General features: G+C 43.7%; 1 protein-coding gene across 6 annotated transcripts in view; it reads left to right on the top strand.

Annotated features, from left to right (window-relative positions):
• Positions 1-26,088, top strand: part of LOC126195378 (dystrobrevin beta) — a 620,666-nt gene that overhangs the window by 490,208 nt on the left and 104,370 nt on the right. For all 6 annotated transcript variants that reach the window (XM_049933955.1, XM_049933957.1, XM_049933956.1 and 3 more), the window contains one exon: positions 17,547-17,760. In XM_049933955.1, the coding sequence (XP_049789912.1) occupies positions 17,547-17,760 (214 nt within the window). The remainder of the gene's footprint in view (positions 1-17,546; positions 17,761-26,088) is intronic.

Genomic DNA, 26,088 nt, shown 5'->3' with positions numbered 1-26,088 from the left:
CATACACCTGCTGAACTTATTCATTATATAACATATGAAGCTTAGAAACATATCAAAGTGAAACCACATACCTTACCACGCTGTGAAAAATAATAAACCAAGCAAAATAAGAAACTATATGAACACAGCACAATTTACCACAAAATTTCACCATTCATTCCATATCTATTACATAATTGATCATAAACAATAAATATTCTCAGGCCACACTGTAAGCTTCATCAATTGTTCACATGACGGGGCTGTATAAGGTATCTCATGAGCTTTTCATTCCTTTCTTTCCTTCATGCCACTATCTTCTTTCCAAGTAGTGGCACTGCCATTTGTGGTAAGACATCCGGAGATTTTAAAAGGCCTAAGATGTCCTACATGGACAGTGGCTGTCCCCGTCAGTAGCTGTAACTTAGCATTTCCTGGTGACATGATTTCCATGACTTGATACAGTCCTTGAAATCGCATAATAAATTTCTGTTTTTTACACTTCGGCATATAGGGTCTATTTAACATTGCCCATTGTCCAATCCTTTAGTATGGCAACCTGTTATTATACCACCCCATTTTCTGTTGCCACTCGAGTGCCTTAGTATTTACCATTTCCACTTGTTTCCATATGTCTTTCAACTTTTCAGCAAAATTCCATGTTGATTCTGTGTTCTTCCATATTTTAGGTTTAATGAATTCAGATGGTGATAGTGCCTGCCTTCCTTCCTTCCTTCCTTCCTTCCTTCCTTCCTTCCATACAACACTTCATATGGCAAGAACCCAATGCTATCGTGCACCTTTTAATTGTAACTGACCATGACATAGGATAGTTAAATATCCCATTTGTTATGGTGCTATTTATGTGATAACTTACCATTTTATTTATAGTCCAGTGTATGTGCTCAATCCTCCCATTTACTTGTGGGTGCAAAAGATTAGTTCTTAGTTTCCAGAATCTTGACAGGTGGCAGAATTGTTTCATTAGGTCTAACATGTAGTTGGTGCCCTGGTCAGTAATTAGTGGGTTGGGGATGCAAAACAATAACAAGTTATTTGGAAATTGGAAATTTGTGGTCAGGACTATGGGACCAAAGTGATGAGGTCATCAGTCCCTAGTCTTACACACCATTTAATCTAACTTATACTAACTTAAGCTAAGAACAACACACACACATCTATGCCTGAGGGAGGACCCAAACCTCCAAAGGTGGGACCCCGCGAGCCATGACAAGGCACCTCAGACCGCACAGCTACCCCACACAGCAACAAGTTATTCATCATTCCTTCTGCTAATATACTCACACACTGATTTGGGATTGCAATCATTGTGATGCAACACAAAAAATGGTATGTGGTATCAACATCTAGTAGTTGCCAAATAGCGTTTGAGATGTCCACCCAGTCATTTCAAATGGCTTGGATGCCTCTGGTAATCTTTGAAGCGTTATTTGTTGATGGCTTAAAGTGGCCTGTTATGCACATGGCATGCAATTCCTTATGTACTAGTCAGTGTCATGTCTTTGCATTCACCACCAGTATCTCTTATCTACCCTACGGTTTATTCTACATCCTTTATGTCCTAATAATACGTAACTGTGTGCTTCCTTTACCACTTCCTCATGCACTGCTGCAGGCACCACAATCAATGGTTTCAGCTTTGTCATTGTACGTAGCAATCCATTGTGCAGTGCCAACTCTTGCTGTGCCTTGATTACCTCTCAGTACACATTAGTTTTTTGCCTTTTGCCATTCTGCAAGGCTTCGACCAAGCACTTATACGACACCAATTTTTTTGGTTAGTCCATCTGTGTAACTATGCTTTTTGCCTGGTTCGTAGACCACCTCAAAATTGAACTCGCTTAATTTCAGTGCCCACAGATTCAACCTGCTTGAAGGATCTTTTAACCCCAATTGCCATTTTGATGTCGTGCAACTGGTTAAGACATTAAATTTCCTGCCTCACAGGTAATACCTGAGATATGTGTCACTTTATATTAAACACAGTATGTCCTTTTCTGTGGTCACGTAATTTTTTTGACATTTTAAAAATTGTCTTGATGTGTACTCTATGGGGTTCTCTTTCTTGATCACTTCGTGGCATAAAATGCACCCTGTTGCCAGTCTGCTTGCATCACAGAATGGAATAAATTCCTCTTCATAATTTGTAAATACTAATGCAAGGCTAGTCGTCACAACATCCTTTAATTTCTGAAATGTAGCTTGGCATAAAGCCACCCACTGCTGTTTTGCACCTAAATGCGTCAACTGTCTGGCAACGTCAGCGAATCCCTTGACACCTTTCTATAATAATTGGCTGATCCTAGCAATGACTGTAACTATTTAATAGTATGTGGTAGCTGTTAGTCGTTTACTGCACTTATTAACCTTGGGCTGGTTTTTCCGCCATCCTTAATCACATGTGCAGGGTGGTTCAACTCTGTTAACACAGAGTGGCATTTCCTGATACTCAGTGTTGAGCATGCTTAACACAATGTGTTCTAGCCTTTGTATGTGCGCCTTCATGTCTGGAAAAAGTGCTAGACGTCTCAGCACTCTATCTAGAAATCACTGAAATGCTACTGGTGCATTCTTTAGTCCAACTCTCCTGCCAAAACCACTTCATAGGTGCTGAAATTGTCAGTGCTAATAGGAACCACATAGCACTCTACGACACACAAGATATTACTCGGTAGATCAGCAGCTTGATGTAAACTGAGTCTTTATGACTGTGTACGTACTTTACTTGATGTTACCCTCATGACCTTTGGAGAGAAGAGAACCACTTGTATGAATATCAAGAGCTCAGATGGCAACCCAGTTCTAAGCAAAGAAGGGAAAGCAGAAAGGTGGAAGGAGTATATAGAGGGTTTATACAAGGGCGATGTACTTGAGGACAATATTATGGAAATGGAAGAGGATGTAGATGAAGATGAAATGGGAGATAAGATACTGCGTGAAGAGTTTGACAGAGCACTGAAAGACCTGAGTCGAAACAAGGCCCCGGGAGTAGACAACATTCCATTAGAACTACTGATGGCCTTGGGAGAGCCAGTCATGACAAAACTCTACCTTCTGGTGAGCAAGATGTATGAGACAGGCGAAATACCCACAGACTTCAAGACCCCCCAGGGGGTCCACAACTCTTTTGTGGACACGTGCGTAGCGAGCACGGGACCCCGAGCTAATGTGGCCCTCCTTCCTTTCCGGGCTGCATACCTTCCCTTTCCGCATCCTTCCCCGTCCCCCATCTTCGCCCCCCCCCCCTCACCTCTGGCTCTTTCCTTCCCTTTCTCCCCCTCTGGGAGTATAGTTTGTGCCTACGTCCGGAGACGGGCGCTCGAAACTGTTCCAAATTCCTTGCTTTCTACGCTTGCCAGTCCTCGTCCTTCCTCTGTCCTTCTCTTTTCCTTCCCTCTTCTCTTTGCCCTTTTCTCCGCTGCGGCGTTTGAGACCCCCTCTTTTTTCCTTTCCCTTTCCCTTTCTCTTTTTTCCTCCCTGTGCGTGTCTGAAGGCCGACCCACGCACTTCCATGCGTAGCCGGTGACGGGGTAACGCGTAATTCCCCGCCCCGGGTAGACAGGTAGGACACGTACGTACCCCCTGGTAACGGCCAGGCCCAGGGAGGGGTGATTACCCGAGCTGATACCTTCCGAAAGTGCCGATTGGTCCCTCCGTCCGTTTGTCGGGAGGTGTGACCTGAGGTGTGAACAATCACCTAAGGCGGGTGTGCCCTCAGTGAGGGCCCCCACGAGGGAGGAGCGCGCCATCGGAGACGCCGGTAATCATGGGGGATTCTTCCGCAATGGTTTCCTCACCTTCCACTATGTCTGCTCACAAACGTAAGTTCACTGAGTCTCAGCCACAGACGGTTCTTCCATCGTTGCCACAGTTCCTTGTTGTTTCTCGGTCTGACGATGGTCACGACTTCTCCACGGTCAACCCTTTCATTATTCAGAAAGGTGTCGACGCAATTGCAGGTCCTGTAAAGTCTTGTTCCAGATTACGGAATGGCACCCTGTTGTTAGAAACACACAGTGCCCTCCAGGCACAAAAATTGCTGCGTACTTCTCTGCTCCACACCTTCCCTGTCCGGGTGGAACCGCACCGTACCTTAAATTCCTCGCGTGGAGTCGTTTATACACGCTCCCTCGATGGATTGTCTGACGAAGAAATTCAGCATTACCTGTCTGACCAGGGCGTAACGACTGTTCATAGAGTTACGAAAAGGGTTGACACGAACATCATTCCAACCCGCACTGTCTTCTTGACATTTGACAAAGTTCAACACCCATCGAAAATCAAAGCAGGCTGTGAGATAATTTCCGTTCGCCCTTACGTCCCAAACCCTACGCGTTGCTATCGATGTCAGCGGTTCAATCACACCAGCCAGTCCTGTTCCAATCCGGCCAAATGTGTTACGTGAGGCAAGGATGCCCATGAGGGTGCTTGTCCACCTCCATCCCCTCGCTGCATCAACTGTATGGGTGACCACGCTGCTTCCTCTCGAGATTGCCCCGTTTTTAAGGACGAAAAGCTCATCCAGGAAATAAGAGTGAAGGAAAAGGTGTCGACCTTTGCTGCTCGAAAATTATTCGCCAGTCGACAGCCCACCGTGCCTCAGACAGGAAAATACAGCACTGTCCTTGCTTCTCCTCGGCCAACAAAGGAGGCGGCCACGCAGACTTGCGACCTCACCTTTAGTACCACGGTCGTCAGATCGGCCAGCGCAAAGATCGCCCGTTCAACCTCACCACTTTCGCCTGCCCACTCTATGGCTCACCCTTCGTCGGGTTCTGCTAAATCTCGAGCCCAAAAGTCAGACGCCAAGTCTTCGAAAAAAGAGCATACTCGTGAAGAGTTTTTACGTACCGCAACTTCACAACCATCAGTTCCTCCTTCATCTAAACATCATACTTCCAAGAAGGCTACAAAGAAACCCAGTTCCTCTCCTTCTCCGCCAAGGCGTGTCCCATCTACAGCACCACCTGGCGGAAATCGCCCTCGGCTGTCTTCTGTATCGCCGAGGCGCACTGCTGGCGGCCGGTCAACCGGCCGATCGCTGGTGGCAGGAGCTGCTCCTGACCAACCTATGGATCAGGATCTTCTGACTTCGGCTGAATGCCATTCCATGCTATCGGTCGCAAGCTCTGAGCAGTCGTTGAGTTGACAGCACCCTTGGTCACATTCCTCCATTTTCTGTTCACCCTATGTCCATTATCCACTGGAATATCCGCGGCATTCGAGCCAATCGGGATGAATTGTCGATGCTCTTACGATCCTACTCGCCGGTCATCTTCTGTCTTCAGGAAACAAAGCTGCGTCCCCATGACCGCTTTGTTCTCCCTCATTTTCAGTCTGCCCGATATGACCTCCCCTCTGTTGAAGGCACTCCAGCCCATGGAGGACTCATGATTCTTCTCCATGATACTCTCCATTATCACCCAATCCCCTTAAACAGTTCCTTCCAAGCTGTCGCCGTCCGTCTTTCCCTTTCTGGATACACGTTCTCTCTTTGTACGGTATACATTCCATCGTCCACACCAATGGCACGAGCTGATCTCCTTCATCTTCTTGGTCAGCTTCCACCCCCCTATTTGCTGGTTGGGGACTTCAATGCCCACCACCCGCTTTGGGGATCTCCACATCCTTGTCCACGTGGCTCACTATTGCTAGACGTCTTCCACCAAGCGGATCTAGTTTGCCTCAACACTGGGGTCCCCACATTTTTGTCTGCCTCCACGACAAATTTATCTCATTTGGACCTTGCGGTCGGTACTGTTCCGCTAGCTCGGCGCTTCGAATGGTTCGCCCTTGACGATACACACTCGAGTGACCACTTTCCATGTGTCCTTAGACTGCAGCCTCAACTGCCATATATGCGCTCGCGACGCTGGAAGTTTGCCCAAGCCGATTGGACACTTTTTTCGTCTCTCGCGACATTCGATGACCGTCGCTTTCCCAGCGTCGACGATGAGGTCACACATATTACCGACGTTATTCTTACAGCTGCGGAACGTTCAATACCACGCACCTCCGAATTGCCCCGGCGCCCCCCAGTTCCTTGGTGGAACGAGGCATGCCGTGACGCAATACGTGAGCGGCGACGTGCTCTTCGCGTTTTCCGCCACCATCCTACTTTGGCCAACTGTATCCGCTATAAGCAGTTCCGAGCGCGATGCCGTCGCGTCATCCGCGATAGCAAGAAGGCAAGCTGGAAATTCTTTATTAGCTCATTTAACACCTTCACTCCCTCCTCGGAAGTTTGGAGTCGGCTTCGACGATTCTCAGGCGCGCCTAGTTTCTCCCCGGTCTCTGGGCTCACTGTCGCGCATGATACCTTAGTGGACCCCGTCGCAATTTCTAACTCATTGGGTCAGCACTTTGCTGCGATTTCGAGCTCTTCAAATTACCCGCCAGCGTTTCTCCCGAAGAAACGTGCAGCGGAAGTGCGACATCTTGCTTTCTCCTCTCAAAATCACGAAAGCTACAATACTGTTTTCTCCATGCGGGAACTCCAACATGCCCTCTCTTCTTCTCGCTCCTCCGCCCCAGGACCGGATGGTATCCATGTCCAAATGTTGCTGCATTTATCAACCCATAGTCTGCGTTACCTCCTTCGCCTCTATAATCGAATTTGGACCGACAGTACCTTTCCCAGACGATGGCGGAAAGCTATTGTCGTTCCCGTTCCGAAACCTGGAAAGGACAAACATCTCCCCTCTAGCTATCGCCCCATTTCTCTCACGAGTAGTGTCTGTAAGGTTTTGGAGCGTATGGTGAATTACCGTTTAGCTTGGTGGCTGGAATCCCGCAGTCTTTTAACACCAGCCCAATGCGGATTCCGAAAGCATCGTTCTGCAGTTGACCATCTTGTTGCTCTCTCCACTTATATCATGAACAATTTTCTCCGGAAACGCCAAACGGTAGCAATATTTTTTGATCTGGAGAGAGCATACGATACCTGTTGGAGGACAGGCATCCTCCGCACACTGTTCTCTTGGGGCTTTCGAGGCCGGCTGCCCCTTTTTCTTCGCGAATTTATGGCAGAGCGCACATTTAGGGTGCGGGTGAACACTACTCTCTCCCGTACTTTCTCCCAAGAAAACGGGGTACCCCAGGGCTCCGTGCTGAGTGTTGTACTGTTTGCCATCGCCATAAATCCAATTATGGATTGTCTCCTTCCTGATGTCTCGGGCTCCCTCTTTGTGGACGATTTTGCGATCTACTACAGCTCTCAACGGACCAGCCTTCTTGAACGACGTCTTCAAGGATGTCTCGATCGCCTCCACTCGTGGAGCATCGAAACCGGCTTCCGTTTCTCACCCAGTAAGACCGTTTGTGTTAATTTTTGGCGACGTAAGGAGTTTCTTACGCCCTCCTTACATCTAGGTCCTGTCAACCTTCCGTTTTCAGACGTCGCTAAATTCTTGGGTCTTATGTTTGACAGAAAACTGTGCTGGTCTTCCCACGTTTCTTATCTTTCGGCTCGCTGTCTGCGATCCCTTAACACCCTCCGTGTCCTGAATGGTACCTCCTGGGGAGCGGACCGAGTGGTCCTTCTCCGCCTCTATCGCGCCTTAGTGCGCTCGAAATTGGATTATGGAAGCATAGTCTACTCCTCTGCTCGGCCGTCTATTCTTCGGCGTCTCGACTCTATCCACCACCGTGGATTACGTTTAGTGTCTGGAGCTTTTTACACTAGCCCTGTGGAAAGCCTTTATGCTGAGGCTGCTGAACCTCCGCTGTCCAATCGGCGAGCAGTCCTTCTGAGTCGTTATGCTAGCCATCTGTCTTCCATGCCTGCTAATCCAGCCCATGACCTTTTTTTCGACGCCTCCTTTGATGTAGGGTATGCAGGCCGCTCCTCCTCCCTACTACCCCCGGGAGTCCGCTTCCGTCAACTGCTCCATTCTCTTTCCTTCCGCTTTCCTAAAACCTTCTTGACAATTTGGGGTACAGCACCGCCTTGGCTTCGTCCCCGGATCTGCCTGCTCCGTGACCTTTGTCAATTTCCCAAGGATGGTACCCCTACACTTGTTTATCGTCGGGCATTTGCTGCTCTATGTGCACAAATGACGGACGCCACATTTATTTACACCGACGGCTCGAAAACATCGTTAGGTGTAGGGAGTGCCTATATTGTTGGCGACACCCCAAATCACTTTCGGCTTCCCGACCAGTGTTCGGTTTATACTGCGGAGCTTTACGCTGTTCTCCAGGCTGTCCACTACATCCGCCGCCATCGGCGGATACAGTACGTAATCTGCTCAGATTCTCTCAGCTCTCTCCTCAGTCTCCAAGCTCTTTACCCTGTGCACCCTCTGGTCCACCGGATTCAGGACTGTCTGCGCTTGCTCCACCTGGGGGGCGTCTCGGTGGCGTTCCTCTGGCTCCCGGGACACGCTGGTATATGTGGGAATGAGGCGGCCGATATAGCGGCCAAGGCTGCAGTCTCTCTTCCTCGGCCAGCTATTCAGTCGCTTCCCTTCACCGATCTACGGGGCGGTTTATGTCGCAAAGTTGCTCATTTCTGGCATGCGCATTGGTCAACACTTCCCCGTAATAAATTGCGGGAAGTGAAAGCCCTTGCGCTTGGACCTCTTCCTCCCGAACGCGTCGTCGGGAGGAGGTAATTTTAGCTAGACTCCGGATAGGGCACTGTCTTTTTAGCCATCGACATCTTTTAAGCGGCGATCCTCCCCCCCTCTGTCCCCACTGCTCTCAGCTGTGGACGGTAAGACACCTTTTAATTGAATGCCCCTATTTTAATCCGTTACGCTCCCGTCTACAGCTATCGCCTGATCTATCGTCGATTTTAGCAGATGACACGCGCTCAGCCGACCGCGTTCTCCAGTTTATTAGTGACAGTGAAATGACGTCAGTCATTTGAAGCTTTTTTTGGGGACAACCACCCCTTTCTGTAGTGGATTTTTAAGCATTCCTTCTGCTTTTAGTTTCTCCAATTTTATGACTTTGTTCCCATTGCTGCTGGTTTTCAATTTCGGTTTTTTACTGTTTCCTAAGTCACGGGCTGGGCGCTAATGACCATAGAAGTTTTGCGCCCTAAAACCAGGAAAAAAAAAGAAAAAAACAAAACAGACTTCAAGAAGAATATAATAATTCCAATCCCTAAGAAAGCAGGTGTTGACAGATGTGAAAATTACCGAACTATCAGTTTAATAAGTCACAGCTGCAAAATACTAACGCGAATTCCTTACAGACGAATGGAAAAACTGGTAGAAGAGGACTTCGGGGAAGATCAGTTTGGATTCCGTAGAAATGTTGGAACACGTGAGGCAATACTAACCTTACGACTTATCTTAGAAGAAAGATTAAGAAAAGGCAAACCTATGTTTCTAGCATTTGTAGACTTAGAGAAAGCTTTTGACAACGTTAACTGGAATACTCTCTTTCAAATTCTGAAGGTGGCAGGGGTAAAATACAAGGAGCGAAAGGCTATTTACAATTTGTACGGAAACCAGATGGCAGTTATAAGAGTCGAGGGGCATGAAAGGGAAGCAGTGGTTGGGAAAGGAGTGAGACAGGGTTGTAGCCTCTCCCCGATGCTATTCAATCTGTATATTGAGCAAGCAGTAAAGGAAAGAAAAGAAAAATTCGGAATAGGTATTAAAATTCATGGAGAAGAAGTAAAAACTTTGAGGTTTGCCGATGACATTGTAATTCTGTCAGAGACAGCAAAGGACGTGGAAGAGCAGTTGAACGGAATGGACAGTGTCTTGAAAGGAGGATATAAGATGAACATCAACAAAAGCAAAACGAGGATAATGGAATGTAGTCAAATTAAATCGGGTGATGCTGAGGGTATTAGATTAGGAAATGAGACACTTAAAGTAGTAAAGGAGTTTTGCTATTTGGGGAGCAAAGTAACTGATGATGGTCGAATTAGAGAGGATATAAAATGTAGACTGGCAATGGGAAGGAAAGCGTTTCTGAAGAAGAGAAATTTGTTAACATCGAGTATAGATTTAAGTGTCAGGAAGTCGTTTCTGAAAGTATTTGTATGGAGTGTAGCCATGGATGTGAAACATGGACGATGAATAGTTTAGACAAGAAGAGAATAGAATCTTTTGAAATGTGGTGCTACATAAGAATGCTGAAGATTAGATGGGTAGATCACATAACTAATGAGGAGGTATTGAGTAGGATTGGGGAGAAGAGAAGTTTGTGGCACAACTTGACTAGAAGAAGGGATCGGTTGGTAGGACATGTTTTGAGGCATCAAGGGATCACAAATTTAGCATTGGAGGGTAGAGTGGAGGGTAAAAATCGTAGAGGGAGACCAAGAGATGAATACACTAAGCAGATTCAGAAGGATGTAGGTTGCAGTAGGTACTGGGAGATGAAGAAGCTTGCACAGGATAGAGTAGCATGGAGAGCTGCATCAAACCAGTCTCAGAACTGAAGACCACAACAACAAACAAGCCTCATGACAGGAGAACTCTGCAACAGTGTGTCATTGACAGCCATGTTTTCCAGTCAGAACAACATTCCACTGAGTTTGATAGCGGGCTGCAAAAGATAAGTTTTTGCATGATGTCTTTTTAAGAAACCCAACCTCAAGATTGCACAGTATCCCTCACCTACATGGAGCAAAACTTCTGTATTCTCTTGTAAATGTTTCACCTCAGTGCAAAATCTGAGCATTTCTGAACCAGTAGTTGGAGCTACGAATGATGGCAGTTGAGTTTAGGCTTGTTCTGTGCATCTATATTAAGCATTCTCTGACAGCCAAAGAGCATTCTGTACTGTTCTTAGTGCTCTCCCATGAATGTTGTAGCCAATGTGAGCATTAAACGTGATCATAGTGAGTTACTTAGTGAATTTTTATTCTGTTTGTTGCTAGTTGTCACTGCTGATGGTGGAGGTAAGCAACAAATTCTGCACAAGCAAGTGAGGGATGTAAATTGCAATTCACACCTGTTCTTCAGGTGCAGAGCCTGGGTGTGTGCTTGCCACATTTGTTGCTTGGAACTGGAAACAATACAGTCCCCATCTATGTCCCGAGCTGTGCAGACTGCCATTATTCGTGGATTGGACCATAGTGATGCCACATCACTATTTTCTGCTGCACATAACATACACTCCTGGAAATGGAAAAAAGAACACATTGACACCGGTGTGTCAGACCCACCATACTTGCTCCGGACACTGCGAGAGGGCTGTACAAGCAATGATCACACACACGGCACAGCGGACACACCGGGAACCGCGGTGTTGGCCGTCGAATGGCGCTAGCTGCGCAGCATTTGTGCACCGCCGCCGTCAGTGTCAGCCAGTTTGCCGTGGCATACGGAGCTCCATCGCAGTCTTTAACACTGGTAGCATGCCGCGACAGCGTGGACGTGAACCGTATGTGCAGTTGGCGGACTTTGAGCGAGGGCGTATAGTGGGCATGCGGGAGGCCGGGTTGACGTACCGCCGAATTGCTCAACACGTGGGGCGTGAGGTCTCCACAGTACATCGATGTTGTCGCCAGTGGTCGGCGGAAGGTGCATGTGCCCGTCGACCTGGGACCGGACCGCAGCGACGCACGGATGCACGCCAAGACCGTAGGATCCTACGCAGTGCCGTAGGGGACCGCACCGCCACTTCTCAGCAAATTAGGGACACTGTTGCTCCTGGGGTATCGGCGAGGACCACTCGCAACCGTCTCCATGAAGCTGGGCTACGGTCCCGCACACCGTTAGGCCGTCTTCCGCTCACGCCCCAACATCGTGCAGCCCGCCTCCAGTGGTGTCGCGACAGGCGTGAATGGAGGGACGAATGGAGACGTGTCGTCTTCAGCGATGAGAGTCGCTTCTGCCTTGGTGCCAATGATGGTCGTATGCGTGTTTGGCGCCGTGCAGGTGAGCGCCACAATCAGGACTGCATACGACCGAGGCACACAGGGCCAACACCCGGCATCATGGTGTGGGGAGCGATCTCCTACACTGGCCGTACACCACTGGTGATCGTCGAGGGGACACTGAATAGTGCACGGTACATCCAAACCGTCATCGAACCCATCGTTCTACCATTCCTAGACCGGCAAGGGAACTTGCTGTTCCAACAGGACAATGCACGTCCGTATGTATCCCGTGCCACCCACCGTGCTCTAGAAGGTGTAAGTCAACTACCCTGGCCAGCAAGATCTCCGGATCTGTCCCCCATTGAGCATGTTTGGGACTGGATGAAGCGTCGTCTCACACGGTCTGCACGTCCAGCACGAACGCTGGTCCAGCTGAGGCGCCAGGTGGAAATGGCATGGCAAGCCGTTCCACAGGACTACATCCAGCATCTCTACGATCGTCTCCATGGGAGAATAGCAGCCTGCATTGCTGCGAAAGGTGGATATACACTGTACTAGTGCCGACATTGTGCATGCTCTGTTGCCTGTGTCTATGTGCCTGTGGTTCTGTCAGTGTGATCATGTGATGTATCTGACCCCAGGAATGTGTCAATAAAGTTTCCCCTTCCTGGGACAATGAATTCACGGTGTTCTTATTTCAATTTCCAGGAGTGTATAATGTGAAGAGTTTAGTCTCAACTTACCCAAGAGGTCCAGACTCGTCACAGACATGCGAGTCCCAGTCTCCGAGAGCTTATGTCCTGTACAGTTTATAGTACTAAATAGACAATATTTTGTCTCTGCGTTACACATCTTCGTATCTTTGCATTTTATCAGGAATGCTGTCCAGTAGATTTGGAATCCCCCCGCCCCTCCCCAATTGGTGTTGAATGACAATTTACTACATTTGTGCCCATTTTGTTCCTTATTCTTACAGTCTTGCTCACAGTGTCCAACTGCTCCTCAGTTATTGCATTGTTGTTGGTGACACTGCTTCTGGATATGGCATGTGTGCCCACATCTGTAACTTCTTATGTCTGTAGAAAAACCACTTTGTTGGACCTGCACTCACCTCACCACACCTACCTCTTGTAGCTGCATAGCCACCCTAATGGTGGCAGACAAATCCTTTGGGTTTTCTCTTCACACTCCCCTAGACAGGCAGAAGCCCCTTTACCGAGCGAGGTGGCGCAGTGGTTAGCACACTGGACTCGCATTCGGGAGGACGACGGTTCAATCCCGTCTCCGGCCATCCTGATTTAGGTTTTCCGTGATTTCCCTAAATCGTTTCAGGCAAATGCCAGGATGGTTCCTTTGAAAGGGCACGGCCGATTTCCTTCACAATCCTTCCCTAACCCGAGCTTGCGCTCCATCTCTAATGACCTCGTTGTCGACGGAACGTTAAACACTAACCACCACCACCACCACCACCACCACCACCACCGCAGAAGCCCCTTTAAAAAGGCATCCAATGTTATATGCTCAGCCTCTTGCAGGATAATTCTGTTTCCCTCTTCACTTCCCATTAAAGAGTAAGTTTGAGCATTTGTCTTTCTGACCCTGTCTAGAAAAGTCGCTACATACTCGTTTTGCTTTTGGTGTACTCCTCTGAGTTGCTTCTGTAAGAACCTGGTACTGTTTTGTTTCCAATAGTGGTGTGAAAGCCCTTCCTTCAGCTGCTGAAATGTACTTTTTTTTTTTTTTTTCAGTATCTTGCGATAACATCATCTACATTATCACCTAGCATACAAAGCATAACCTGGCCATCTGCAACAGTATCTCATTTGTCCAGATGCCTAGTCATGCGATAGCTTCAAAATCACCTGTAAATGCAAACACATCCTCAGCTGTCTTGCTTGAAAATGAGGGCACTGTGAAACCTTTCCCGCCAAAAAATCACAAACAAAATATATACAATAAGGAAAGAAGCAGGAAACTATAGGCACTCTAAAATAGCAACAAATATGTTTTCAATCTTTGAATTGACTCATTAACCATCTTGACTGTGAACACAGCTGTGCATAATGGCCATATTGCCAGCACATACTGTATTTAAAGATGCTGATTGAGTACAAAGCATGCTGCGGTCTAACAAACTGCACTGCAGTGAATCTTACTGGCCATAAGTCAGCATAGTTTTCCCTCCGAACTGAGAAAGGTCATCACGTCACCCAGGCTTTGCATTTTGCACTTTTTAATGTCTGTGGTGATCCCATATTTCCCGACCATGCCCATGCACAAAAACAGAGGGAGGCAACAAAATGGTAGGTCCACTCACCATGTAGTCCTGGTGAAAACATCAGTGATTTTATTGTCCATAGCACTTGAAGTGTCCTCTCCACAGATAGCAGCCGTTTACATCGCAGTAACCACTGCTGTCACCATAATCTTCTGACATCAGAATGTAGGGCTTGGATCGTGACCTCTACAGTGGCGGGTGGATTGGGCTTCTGATAGGTCAACGTTAAGTACAGTTCCACGTTGTGGCGTGGTCTGCAGTGGCGATGGCGACTGGAGTTGAATGGGGACACATCAGTAAAACATCCCTCAATAAAGTCTTTTAGTCATAGTTACAGTGACCCAGTACCTTCTTGTGATGACATTGACCATGGTCACTGCAGCATGCTGGTGGCAGCAGTTGCACACCAGGAAGGCAGTTGGTGGTGGTATGCTGCTTCAGCACAGCAAAAGAGCTCTGATGCAAGGCAATACAGCTACTGGCAAGAGACAGCAAAAGGCAGCCATAGGTGCTGGCCTGCTTCTGCATGAAGCCCACTGGAGTGAGTCAGTCTAAACCATGGCCTCCAACATGGATGAGGCCGCTCTGGGAGATGGACAGCTACAATGCAGCCCCACCCAAAGCACTGGAAAGGGGAGGTGCGGGTGGGCAGCTAGGTGGCCCAGGCTCGAACCCACAACTCATCAGGGAAGTACCGTCAGCAAAAGATAGCCACCCCGTAGGTGATCCAACAGTGTAAAGCTTCATACAGCTTCGTACAGACTTAGCTCAGGGAGAGGTCTGAAACTACCGACAGTAAAGACTGTCAGTGCGGCTGGCTGTTTCTTCTAGTACTGTAAATGATCTTCTTGTTGTGGTTATTAGCTAGCACTGACTGCGCCACTCTGCGTACTGAGACTGAGGGTCTAAGTTAGGTGGTGCAATGAGTGTATCTCCTATGGGTTGTCAGGAGAATTTTCTCTGACGTTTCAGTACATACTTGCAAGTTTGTTTTTCCAACATTAAGCTGGAGGCAGCCCAAGTAAATCCTGCTCATTACGTCTTTCACATGACACCCAGTAACTACAGAAAGCGTCAGTTTGTTTTCCATTACAAACATGATGATTTGTAAATAGATATTTTACATGCCAATTAAGTAGAGAAGTCCCAAATTAGTCTACTGCTTTATTCAGTTTATCGGTATTTATTAACATGAGCAGCAAAACATGAAGAATAGTCAGTACTCCAGTTGTGACTGACCAGAGTACTGTTTATTTTTTGTGTTTTACTGTTCTGTTAAGATACATTGTGATGTTCACCTGCTTTATTTCTTTGTTGATTCTCCTCGATGTTGACGTACTATGTTGCTACACTGGCTGAAAAATGGGATATGTAATTTAGACACTGACTACTGTAAATAATGGAGTCGACAGGTGCACAGTTGCATTTCACAGTTCTTTACTTTCACTGTTCACAGTAACCTCCCCCCCCCCCCCCCCCTCCCCGCAAATACACAGTTACATGGCCAGGGCACTATTGTTTAACTTTCGATAAGCCTGATTAATAGTTTGCAGGCAAACTTCCACATACTGCTACAATAGTTTTCTGTTGAACATCTATGAGCAGTAGCAACCTAACCAAACAGTTCAGTCTTTCAAATAAATTTAACAGACACTGTCACTGCTTTAACACACGGCCTATTGGTGTAACACGTTTTTCATGGTTAAGTAGATGCATTGTTGTTGTTCTAACCAACACAGGTTTCTTGTCTGAAACTCAGCCGTGGACTGACTGTCTCGGAACCTAAAATGGGTCCCTTATATAGCCTCACAAAAATAGGTGCTGAAACTACACATTGTTCGATGATTAATTTACAGAAATTACAATTAAAACTTAATTCATTAAATTAACTGAACACAGTTTCTTCTACTACAAGAGTTAGGCTGAATTATTTGTTTAAATCATGAAATGAACATATGTTGTTATGCAAACAATACTTTGGACAAAACAGTTAATTACTTTAGAATTAATTAAGGGCTGGCATCGCTAACATGTTTTCGAATAGAGCCAAATCGATCCTTTAAGAGTACTATTATACTATTAGTTGTTCTTCCAAATGTTTACAATTAGTACATAATTTATATTTGTGTTAAGAAACAATTACTAATTTCACCCTATAATGAAATATACTAACTAGTAACAGTCAAAATAAATTAGAAAATCAGTTACTTACATGAAACTGAGCACAAAATTAGACCTGGTGTCATATTCTTTACAACTGAGGGCCAACCTTTGTCTTTCATGAAAATGCAGTTATACTCACATATGTTAATGGTAATCAATTAAAAGTGGAAGAATGTATTGTAAGGATGCAGATGGCAAAACAAGAAGGGAAGTAAAAATGTCCCAGCTTGCTTCATCACAACATCTCTAAAACAATTACAAAAACTATATTAATTTGGGACTACTCTATCAAACTGTCTCATAAAATTCCACTTTAAAAATCATTTTGTTCATAACAGAAAACGGACCGACACTTCTCATAACCTCTGGGCACCACATGAAAGACATGATGGGAAGTATTTGTTTGGGCCGACTTGAGCTACATGTTGCAAAAACAAAATTGCAAATATCTGCTGAAATACTAGAGAAAATGTGCCTGAATGCTCTTAGGAGATACATCCTGTCAATATTTGAACCAGTCTGCCAAGTGTTTCCCCAAATAGCGCCACTCTTGGCGTGTAAATCACAACAGCTGCTTTGCCCAGATGTAATTGTTAGGCAATAACGACTTCACTCCACATTGTTGAAATATCAAATCAATGTTCTTGGATACTGAATACTTATTCTTGCTCTGTAGCATGTATTTATGAAGCTGACAGGTGTTTCCCTCCACTTGAAGTCATTCTACTGAACTGACACAGGAGCAGTTTGTTAACCTGGGCCAGGGTGCAACAACATTATGCAAAATTAACTGTTTGTAGGGCACACTAGCTGTCAGCGACATTCTAAATATGACTGACTGCAGTCTCACTGTTTGAGTCTCTCTACACACAGTTCACTAAGGCAGAAAAAGGCACCAAAATGAAAGATGTAGTACATCCCCTACTTTTGGGACTAAAGGCCGTGTTCAGAATTTTCTAGAAAATTGTTCCTGCTGTACGAGATCAATTACTTCCAAACAGTGGTAACTAAAATAATTTGATATACAACATACTATCAGAATAGCAAGTTATTAAATATATATTGCATGATTATCAGTAATCATTGTTTTCATAGTCATTGTGTACAAAATATAATTGTTAGTAACTGATGATGGCAAATATGAGACAATAAGCAAAATGTCATGAGGTTACATTACAAGACCATAATCTGTTTACTTCCTTTGATACACAACTATACTGACAAATGTTTCACAGTGAGTGGTTGGTGATTTCCTTTAAAAAAATGTAATTGTATTCAGATTGATACAGAACTTTGCTTTCTCTCTTTTTACAGTGCATGCAGTGGACATCTGGAATGTGATTGAGGCTTTCCGTGAGAATGGCCTCAACACACTGGAGCCACAAACAGAAGTAAATGTGTCACGGCTGGAGACACTTGTCTCAAGTTTGTACCACAATCTCAACAAACGGTTGCCAGTAGCACAACAGGTGCATGTTGAGGCATGCTCCAGCTTGTTGCTCAACTGGTTGTTGGCTGCTTATGCTGTGTAAGTTGCACATCTGCATTTTGGATTTAATTAACTGAAGATGTTGCCACTCATGGTGTCTTGTATGATTCTATTCTGGGTCCATTGGAATTTATCGTGTGCTTACATTGGTCTCCCTTGTAAATGGTGGAAATTCAGGAGCAGAAGTAACTAGTCTGTTGACTGAAGTCATACTGGAAATGACAACATTTAATGCAAAAGATGGAACTGGTAAAATTTGAGTAGCTTGTGAAGAACAAAATAACCATAAACTTTTAAATAATTCTCCACAAACTTCCACACATCCAGTTGAACCAGCAGTATCAATAAAGAAATAATGTTGTTGAAACTAGATTTCATGGCATTCGAATTCAAAACAACTTTAAATAGACTTCTTACATTGTACCTCTAAATTTAAAACACTGAAGAATGTCACTGTATGTAACAACATAAGTGTCAAAACAGAGCTGTGTACTTCACTTACATGCATATATTACCTGCATGTAGTTTAATATTCTTGCAGTGCATCTCATCAGGGCAGACTAGCTGATTATAGAAATTATGACTTGCACAAGCAACAGAAAATTGTGGTGACAATTTTGTAAATTGCTTTAAACTGTGTTACTTCTTAGTATATATACACTGAACTAATTGAATGTATCAAAGAATAACATGTTGAGAAAGGGCAGTTTTCCTCATCCCTTATAAAATTGTATGTGATGGCAAGCAATGTTAAATGATGGCACATGCTAAGCAGTGTAATACTACTGTTAGCAAGAAAGGCACATACCAGCTGAGGAACAAGACTGTACATTCAATTACCCCTTTTGCTCCAACTGATTGATGTGATCTGCCAGAATTTTCTCTCTCGTGCTAATATTTTCATGTCAGGGTGGCTCCTTCACATAATGCCTCCAATTACCTGTTACACATTTGCTAATTTCTGTAACCACGTACAATTTTTCTCTTTGTGATTCCCTGTTGTTGAATCTCTCCTTCTAGTTAGTGTATCCCACATAATCCTTCGCTTGTAGATTCTATGGAGAACTACTCCTTTATAAAGTTGTCAGTCCATAAATTATTTGTTTTTGTTACACAGCTTTCTGTTACACATCACCTCAAATGCTTCAATTCCATATTTATTTATTTATTTATTTATTTATTTATTTATTTTTTTGTTACAGTCTTTAGGAATTTCACCCTCCAAGTGACAACTTACTGTGTATAAAATAGCCTGTAATTATGAAAGGTCCCGAGTTCGAGTCTCGGTCTGACGCACAGTTTTAATCTGCCAGGAAATTTCATATCGGCGCACACTCCACTGTAGAGTGAAAATTTCATTCTGTAGCCTGTAATTATCTTTGTCAGACATTCTTTGAATTTAGTGATGTTTTTGAAGTGTTTGGTTTGGTCTTAGCTGTTGTTAATAATTTACAAGCAATCTCTCTCTCTCTCTCTCTCTCTCTCTCTCTCTCTCTCTCTCTCTTTGTGTGTGTGTGTGTGTGTGTGTGTGTGTGTGTGTGTGTGTGTGTGTGTGTGTGTCATTCATGATTTCTACCTACCTACCAGGAATCTACAAAGACATGAGTCACTTCCTATAATGCTGCGCTCCAGATCCACATTCACAGAAATTTCTTCTTTGAATTAAGGCCTATTTTTGATAATTATAGTCCACTTTTGGTGAGCAGTTCTCTGTTTGCCTGTGTTAGTCTTCTCCCAATGTCTTCCTTACCTAAACTGTCCCACATTATTTTTGTTCCAGTGTAGCAGAATACCTTGACTTTGTTTATTGTATGGTCCCCAGTTTTTATGTTGTGTTTATTTCTGATCTCAATTCTGCCATACATCAATACTTTCATCATCCTTCAGTTTATTCTCAATCTATATTTTGTGCTCAGTTCTCTGTTCATTCCATTTAACATATACTGTAATTCTTTTCATGTTCAGTGAGGACAGCAATGTGATCAATGAATCTTATCACTGATATTTCAATTTTAATCCTACTTGTGAACTTTTCTTTTCTTTCATTCATTGGCCCTTCAATACACAAGGTGAACCATGTACATGGTGTGAACTTTTTGTATTTCCCCATAGCTTACACATATTTTTCTTTTAATTTCAAACATCTTGCACCACTTTATGCTGTCTAACAATTTCTCTACATTGACATATCCTATGAAGGTGATGTGATGTTAAGTCTTGCTTTCCTTATTAAAGAGAACATTGTAACTGGTTCTCTGCTTTCATTACCTTTCTTAAAATCAAATTGACTTGGGAGATAACAGAGCCACAGTTTTCTTTTCCATTTTTCTGTATATTATTCTGGTTGGTACCTTGGTTGCATAAACTGTTAAGTTAACTGTGCAATAGTTCTCACTTTCATCTGTGTTCATCTGCATTCATACTCTGTAAGCCACCATACGGTGCGTGGCAGAGGGCACGAAGTACCAATGTTCCACTTGCAAATAGACTAAGGGAAAAATAACTTTCTAAAAGCCTCCGTGTTGTTGTTGTGCTCTTCAGTCCTGAGACTGGTTTGATGCAGCTCTCCATGCTACTCTGTCCTGTGCAAGCTACTTCATCTCCCAGTACCTACTGCAACCTACATCCTTCTGAATCTGCTTGGTGTATTCATCTCTTGGTCTCCCTCTACGATTTTTACCCTCCACGCTGCCCTCCAATACTAAATTGGTGATCCCTTGATGCCTCAGAACATGTCCTACCAACTGATCCCTTCTTCTAGTCAAGTTGTGCCACAAACTTCTCTTCTCCCCAATCCTACTCAATACCTCCTCATTAGTTATGTGATCTACCCATCTAATCTTCAGCATTCTTATGTAGCACCACATTTCAAAAGATTCTATTCTCTTCTTGTCTAAACTATTCATCGTCCATGTTTCACATCCATGGCTACACTCCATACAAATACTTTCAGAAACGACTTCCTGACACTTAAATCTATACTCGATGTTAACTAATTTCTCTTCTTCAGAAACGCTTTCCTTCCCATTGCCAGTCTACATTTTATATCCTCTCTAATTCGACCATCATCAGTTACTTTGCTCCCCAAATAGCAAAACTCCTTTACTACTTTAAGTGTCTCATTTCCTAATCTAATACCCTCAACATCATCCGACTTAATTCGAGTACATTCCATTATCCTCATTTTGCTTTTGTTGATGTTCGTCTTATATCCTCCCTTCAAGACACTATCCATTCTGTTCAACTGCTCTTCCAGGTCCTTTGCTGTCTCTGACAGAATTACAATGTCATCGGTGAACCTCAAAGTTTTTATTTCTTCTCCATGGATTTTAATACCTACTCAGAATTTTTCTTTTGTTTCCTTCACTGCTTGCTCAATATACAGATTGAATAACATTGGGGAGAGGCTACAACCCTGTCTCACTCCCTTCCCAACCACTGCTTTCCCTTTCATGCCCCTCAACTCTTATAACTGCCATTTGGTTTCTATACAAATTGTAAATAGTCTTTCGCTCCCTATATTTTACCCCTGCCACCTTCAGAATTTGAAAGAGAGTATTCCAGTCAACATTGTCAAAAGCTTTCTCTAAGTCTACAAATGCTAGAATCGTAGGTTTGCCTTTCCTTAATCTAGCTTCTAAGATAAGCCATAGGGTCAGTATTGCCTCACGTGTTCCAATATTTCTACGGAATCCAAACTGATCTTCCCCAAGGTCGGCTTCTACTAGTTTTTCCATTCATGTGTAAAGAATTCGCGTTAGTATTTTGCAGCCGTGACTTATTAAACTGATAGTTCAGTAATTTTCACATCTGTCAACACCTGCTTTCTTTGGGATTGGAATTACTATATTCTTCTTGAAGTCTGAGGGTATTTCGCCTGTCTCATACATCTTCCTCACCAGATGGTAGAGTTTTGTCAGGACTGGCTCTCCCAAGGCCATCAGTAGTTCTAATGGAATGTTGTCTACTCCCAGGGCCTTGTTTCGACTCAGGTCTTTCAGTCCTCTGTCAAACTATTCACGCAGTATCATATCTCCCATTTCATCTTCATCTACATCCTCTTCCATTTCCATAATATTGTCCTCAAGTACATCGCCCTTGTATAGACCCTCTATATACTCCTTCCACCTTTCTGCTTTCCCTTCTTTGCTTGGAACTGGGATTCCATCTGAGCTCTTGATATTCATACAAGTGGTTCTCTTTTCTCCAAAGGTCTCTGTAATTTTCTAGTAGGCAGTATCTATCTTACCCCTAGTGAGATAAGCCTCTACATTCTTACATTTATCCTCTAGCCGTATGAACCCTAACTTTTCGTACATTATCCTCATGGTCCTTAAGCAAAGTGTGCATTGCTGGCAGTAAAAGTGTTCTGCAGTTGACCTCTAATGCTGGCTCTCCAACTTTATGCAGTAGTACCTTTTTAGCAGCTGCTTTTTAGCATCCTGCCTGTGAATTACTTCAGTGTGTTCCTTTAATCTGACTCGGTAGGGACCTTGAACAGTATTCAAGAATGGGTCACACTAGCATTCTATATCATCTCTTCTTTTGAGACAAGATACATTTTCTTAAAATTTCTCCCAATAAAAAAAGGTCGAGCATTCACCTTCCCTACTGGCAACCTGATGTGCTCGTGCCATTTCATATTGCTTTGCAATGTTACGTCTAGATATTTGATCAATGTGATTGTGTCGACCAGCAATCTACTAATGCTGTATTGAATGTTACAGGATTGTTTCCTGCACTCATTCACATTAACTTATATTTTTGTACATTTAGAGCAAGTGTCATTCGTCACACCAACTAGAAATTCTGTCTAAGTCGTCTTTTTATACTCCTACAGTCACTCAGTGATGACAACTTCCTGTACATGACAGTGTCATCAGTAAACAGCTGAAAACTGCTGCTCACCCTGTGCATTAGATCATTTAAGTATATAGAGAACAAGAGCTGTACTATCACACTTCCCTGGAGCACTGCTGACAATGCCCGTGTCTCTTACGAACACTCACCATCAAGGGCAATGTACTGGGTTCTATTACTTAAGAAGTCTTCAAGCCACTTGGACATATGCGAATCTAAACCATATGCTTGGAACTTCGTCAACAGTTTGCAGTGGGGCACATGTCAAATGCTTTCTGGAAACCTAGGGATCCAGAATCTATTGTCCTCCACCCGTGGTTTGTAGGATACCGTGTGAGAAAAGGACAAGCTGAGTTTTGCATGAGCAATGTTTTCTAAATCTGCTGATTTGTGGACAGAAGCTTTTATGTCTCAAGGAACTTTATTATATTTGAACTGGAATATCTTCATGAATACTGCAGCAAATTGACGTGGTCTGTAGTTACGTGGATCTATTATTTTGCCTTTCTCATATACAGAAGTCACGTGAACTTTTTTCCAGTCACTTGGAATTTTGCACTGGGTGAGACATTTGTGATAAATGCAATCCAAGTGAGGGGCCAGTGCCACAGAGTAATCTCTGCAAAACCACATTTCAGTCCCTTCTGGACCAGGTGACTTCTTTATTTTCAACTGTTTCATTTGCTTCTCTATGTCACTGATGCCTATTACTACGTCTTCCATATGGGAGTCTGTATGACAGTCAAGTGACGGTTTGTTTGTATGAGCCTCATATGTGAATGCTTTATTAAATACGAAATGTAAAACTTAACCTTTTCTTTTGCTGTCTTCTATTGTCATCCTAGACTGATCAACAAATGACTGGATAGAAACAAATGACTGGATAGAACACTTCAACCTGCTTAGTGATTTTATGTATGGCCAGAATTTACTTGGGTTCTCAGCAAGATTTGGTGCCTGACAGTGGAAGTTTCTGTATGCTTAGTGCATTGATCTTCTTATGGACACAGGAATTCTTCTAACATTTGCCTGTCAACATTTGCGCATTCCTTTTTGAACCGGAAGTGAAACAATCTCTGTGTCCTCAGCATTTTCAGAATCTGTTTATTAAACTGTGGTGATTTCTTTCTATCCTTAATCTGCTTGCTTGTCACATATGTCTCCAGAGTGCAATTTACAAACAGTTGAAACTTTTCCCATAATTCCTCTACATCCATCCTAGTTATCTTCAGGATTATGCAGACGATACTCTAATGGAAGTCAAGTGGGCTGTCTTGAGTCTTGTAGACACTGCGTAAAATCTTAAATAATTGTTTGATTGCCATTTCCCACCAGTGTTTTTATAAATTCTGAAGAAATATTATGTATTCCTTATACTTTGTTTGCTTAGAAGTCATTCAAAACTTTGTTAAACTCTGACTAATAAAGAATCCTATACGTCATCCAAATTGATACCTATTTCTTCTTCTGTCAGGTCAGCATGCAGTTCCTCCCCAATGAAGTGGTTCAGAATACATGCTTGCCATGGATATGCTATTACCTTCCGTTTTAACAATGGAGTTCATTCTGACCCTTATCTTCATGCCTCTGCTTTTAAATTACCTGTTTTGCTTATTTGTATGCTATCTAATTTCATGAGTACCCTGTCTCTACTAATATCCATTTCTCTTCAACTGTATAGAAAAGATACATTGCTACTCATCACATGTTGGAGGCATTGAGTTGCAGACAAGTCCAATGAAAAAGAATCCTATAAATATTTCAGCTTTCAGACAAAGTTCTCCTTCAGAAATAGAAAACTCTCACACATTCAAACAAGTGCTACTACTACTACTACTACTACTACTACTACTACTACTCCTGCTGCTGCTGCTGCTCATGTATACATGGCCACTACTCGGATGCCGAGGCCTGACAGAGTACTTTGTACTTTGCCTCCACACAATGTAATCCAACTGGTATCTTTCTGTCTCATGGTCTTTTCCAAAAGTATTTGCTTTTAGTAGTTTTCATAAAAATGCGCAGGAACATATTGCATTCCAGAATAGTGAGGCAGCTTGGAAACTCTGGCATGATTCATAAAAGACAGTTTGGATTCCTTTACAGATGCCATTATTTCCTTTATAAATGCTTTACAGGACTCCTTAGGGAAAAAAAAAAAAAAGAAAGAAAACCATCAAGGCAATTTGTGTATTTTGTTATTGTTCTGAGGCTTTCAACTGTGAAGATCACAAACTGTATGCCTCTATATCAGAGGAGCAGTGGGAAGCTGGCTAAAATCCTACTTCCAAGACATGAAGCAGAAGGTAGTTTCGAATGAGATTAACAAAATGGTGGTGTGAAGGGTGGGGGTGTGGGTAGGTGGGTGGGGGGGGGGGGGGGGGGGAACTGCAGCAGCCAGAGTGCTACTGAGATACTGTGTTCCTTGGAGTCCTTCAACACTCTCCTTAGTCCGCTACTATTTGTCATATACATAAATATGTACTTTTGTCATATGAAACATGCAAGTTCACTATGTTTGCTGATGATATTAGTATTGTGATTAGCAGCAAACATCCCGCCAGTTTAGAGGGTTATGGTAACAGATTACTCTCAGAACTCTTAACCTTGTTCTTTATTAACTCACTGTCAGTAAACCTGAGCAAGGGAGTATGGTGTCCTCTAGACCATAAAAAGGTTGTCCTTGGCTACTTTTGCCTTAGGACAATTTCGTATGTTGGAGACATCAGTGTCACAAAGTCCACTTACTGTGGGTTCTCACACTCTTGTTATATGCTATGGGATTATCTTTCTACAAAAAAAAAAAAAAAAAGGTGTTCTGAATAATGTGTACAATTCCCCCAAAATCATCTTATATTATTTTTTGTAAGAAATTCCCCCCCCCTCTCTCTCTCTCTCTCTCTCTCTCTCTCTCTCTCTCTCTCTCTCTCTCTCTCTCCATGACTTCCCAATGTACACTGGTGTGCAAAGCCTAAAGACAAAAGTAACTTTTACATAATGTGTCACTGCCAAGTAACATAGGTCATTGAAACTTAAATCATACATAGAAAGAAATGCTTCTGAACAGTATAGAAGGTAACTGAAAGAAATACAGAATGAGACAAACAGTAATGACACCTTCATTCGAAGACAATAGTTACACTACAGTTGTCGCAGTTTATGATGGTCCCCTGGATATTACAAATGGCAGTATGTGGTTCTTAATAGGGTATGTGATCACAATGAATGGTAATGCATGCATTGTGCCTCCATGAAGGCCACAAGGTTGGTTAGGAGTTCTTACGGTAGATCATTTCATTCCTTTACCAGAGTAGTTGGCAACTGCTAGATGGTCCTTGGTGAATGTGGATGTGCTACAGTACATCTCCCCATTGCATCCCACATATGCTCACTGGGATTTAAGTCAGGGGAACAGGCAGGCCAGGCCATTTGCCAAATATTCCAGGTGCTCCTGTAGCTGCACTGTTCGAAGTAATCATGCGTTGTCATCCATAAAAATGAAGTGAG

This window comes from Schistocerca nitens, chromosome 7 (assembly GCF_023898315.1).
Source record: "Schistocerca nitens isolate TAMUIC-IGC-003100 chromosome 7, iqSchNite1.1, whole genome shotgun sequence".
In the NCBI taxonomy this organism is placed as follows: Eukaryota; Metazoa; Arthropoda; class Insecta; order Orthoptera; family Acrididae; genus Schistocerca; species Schistocerca nitens.
The sequence above is the reverse complement of the archived record's forward strand: the minus strand, read 5'-3'. Positions and strand labels throughout refer to the sequence as shown.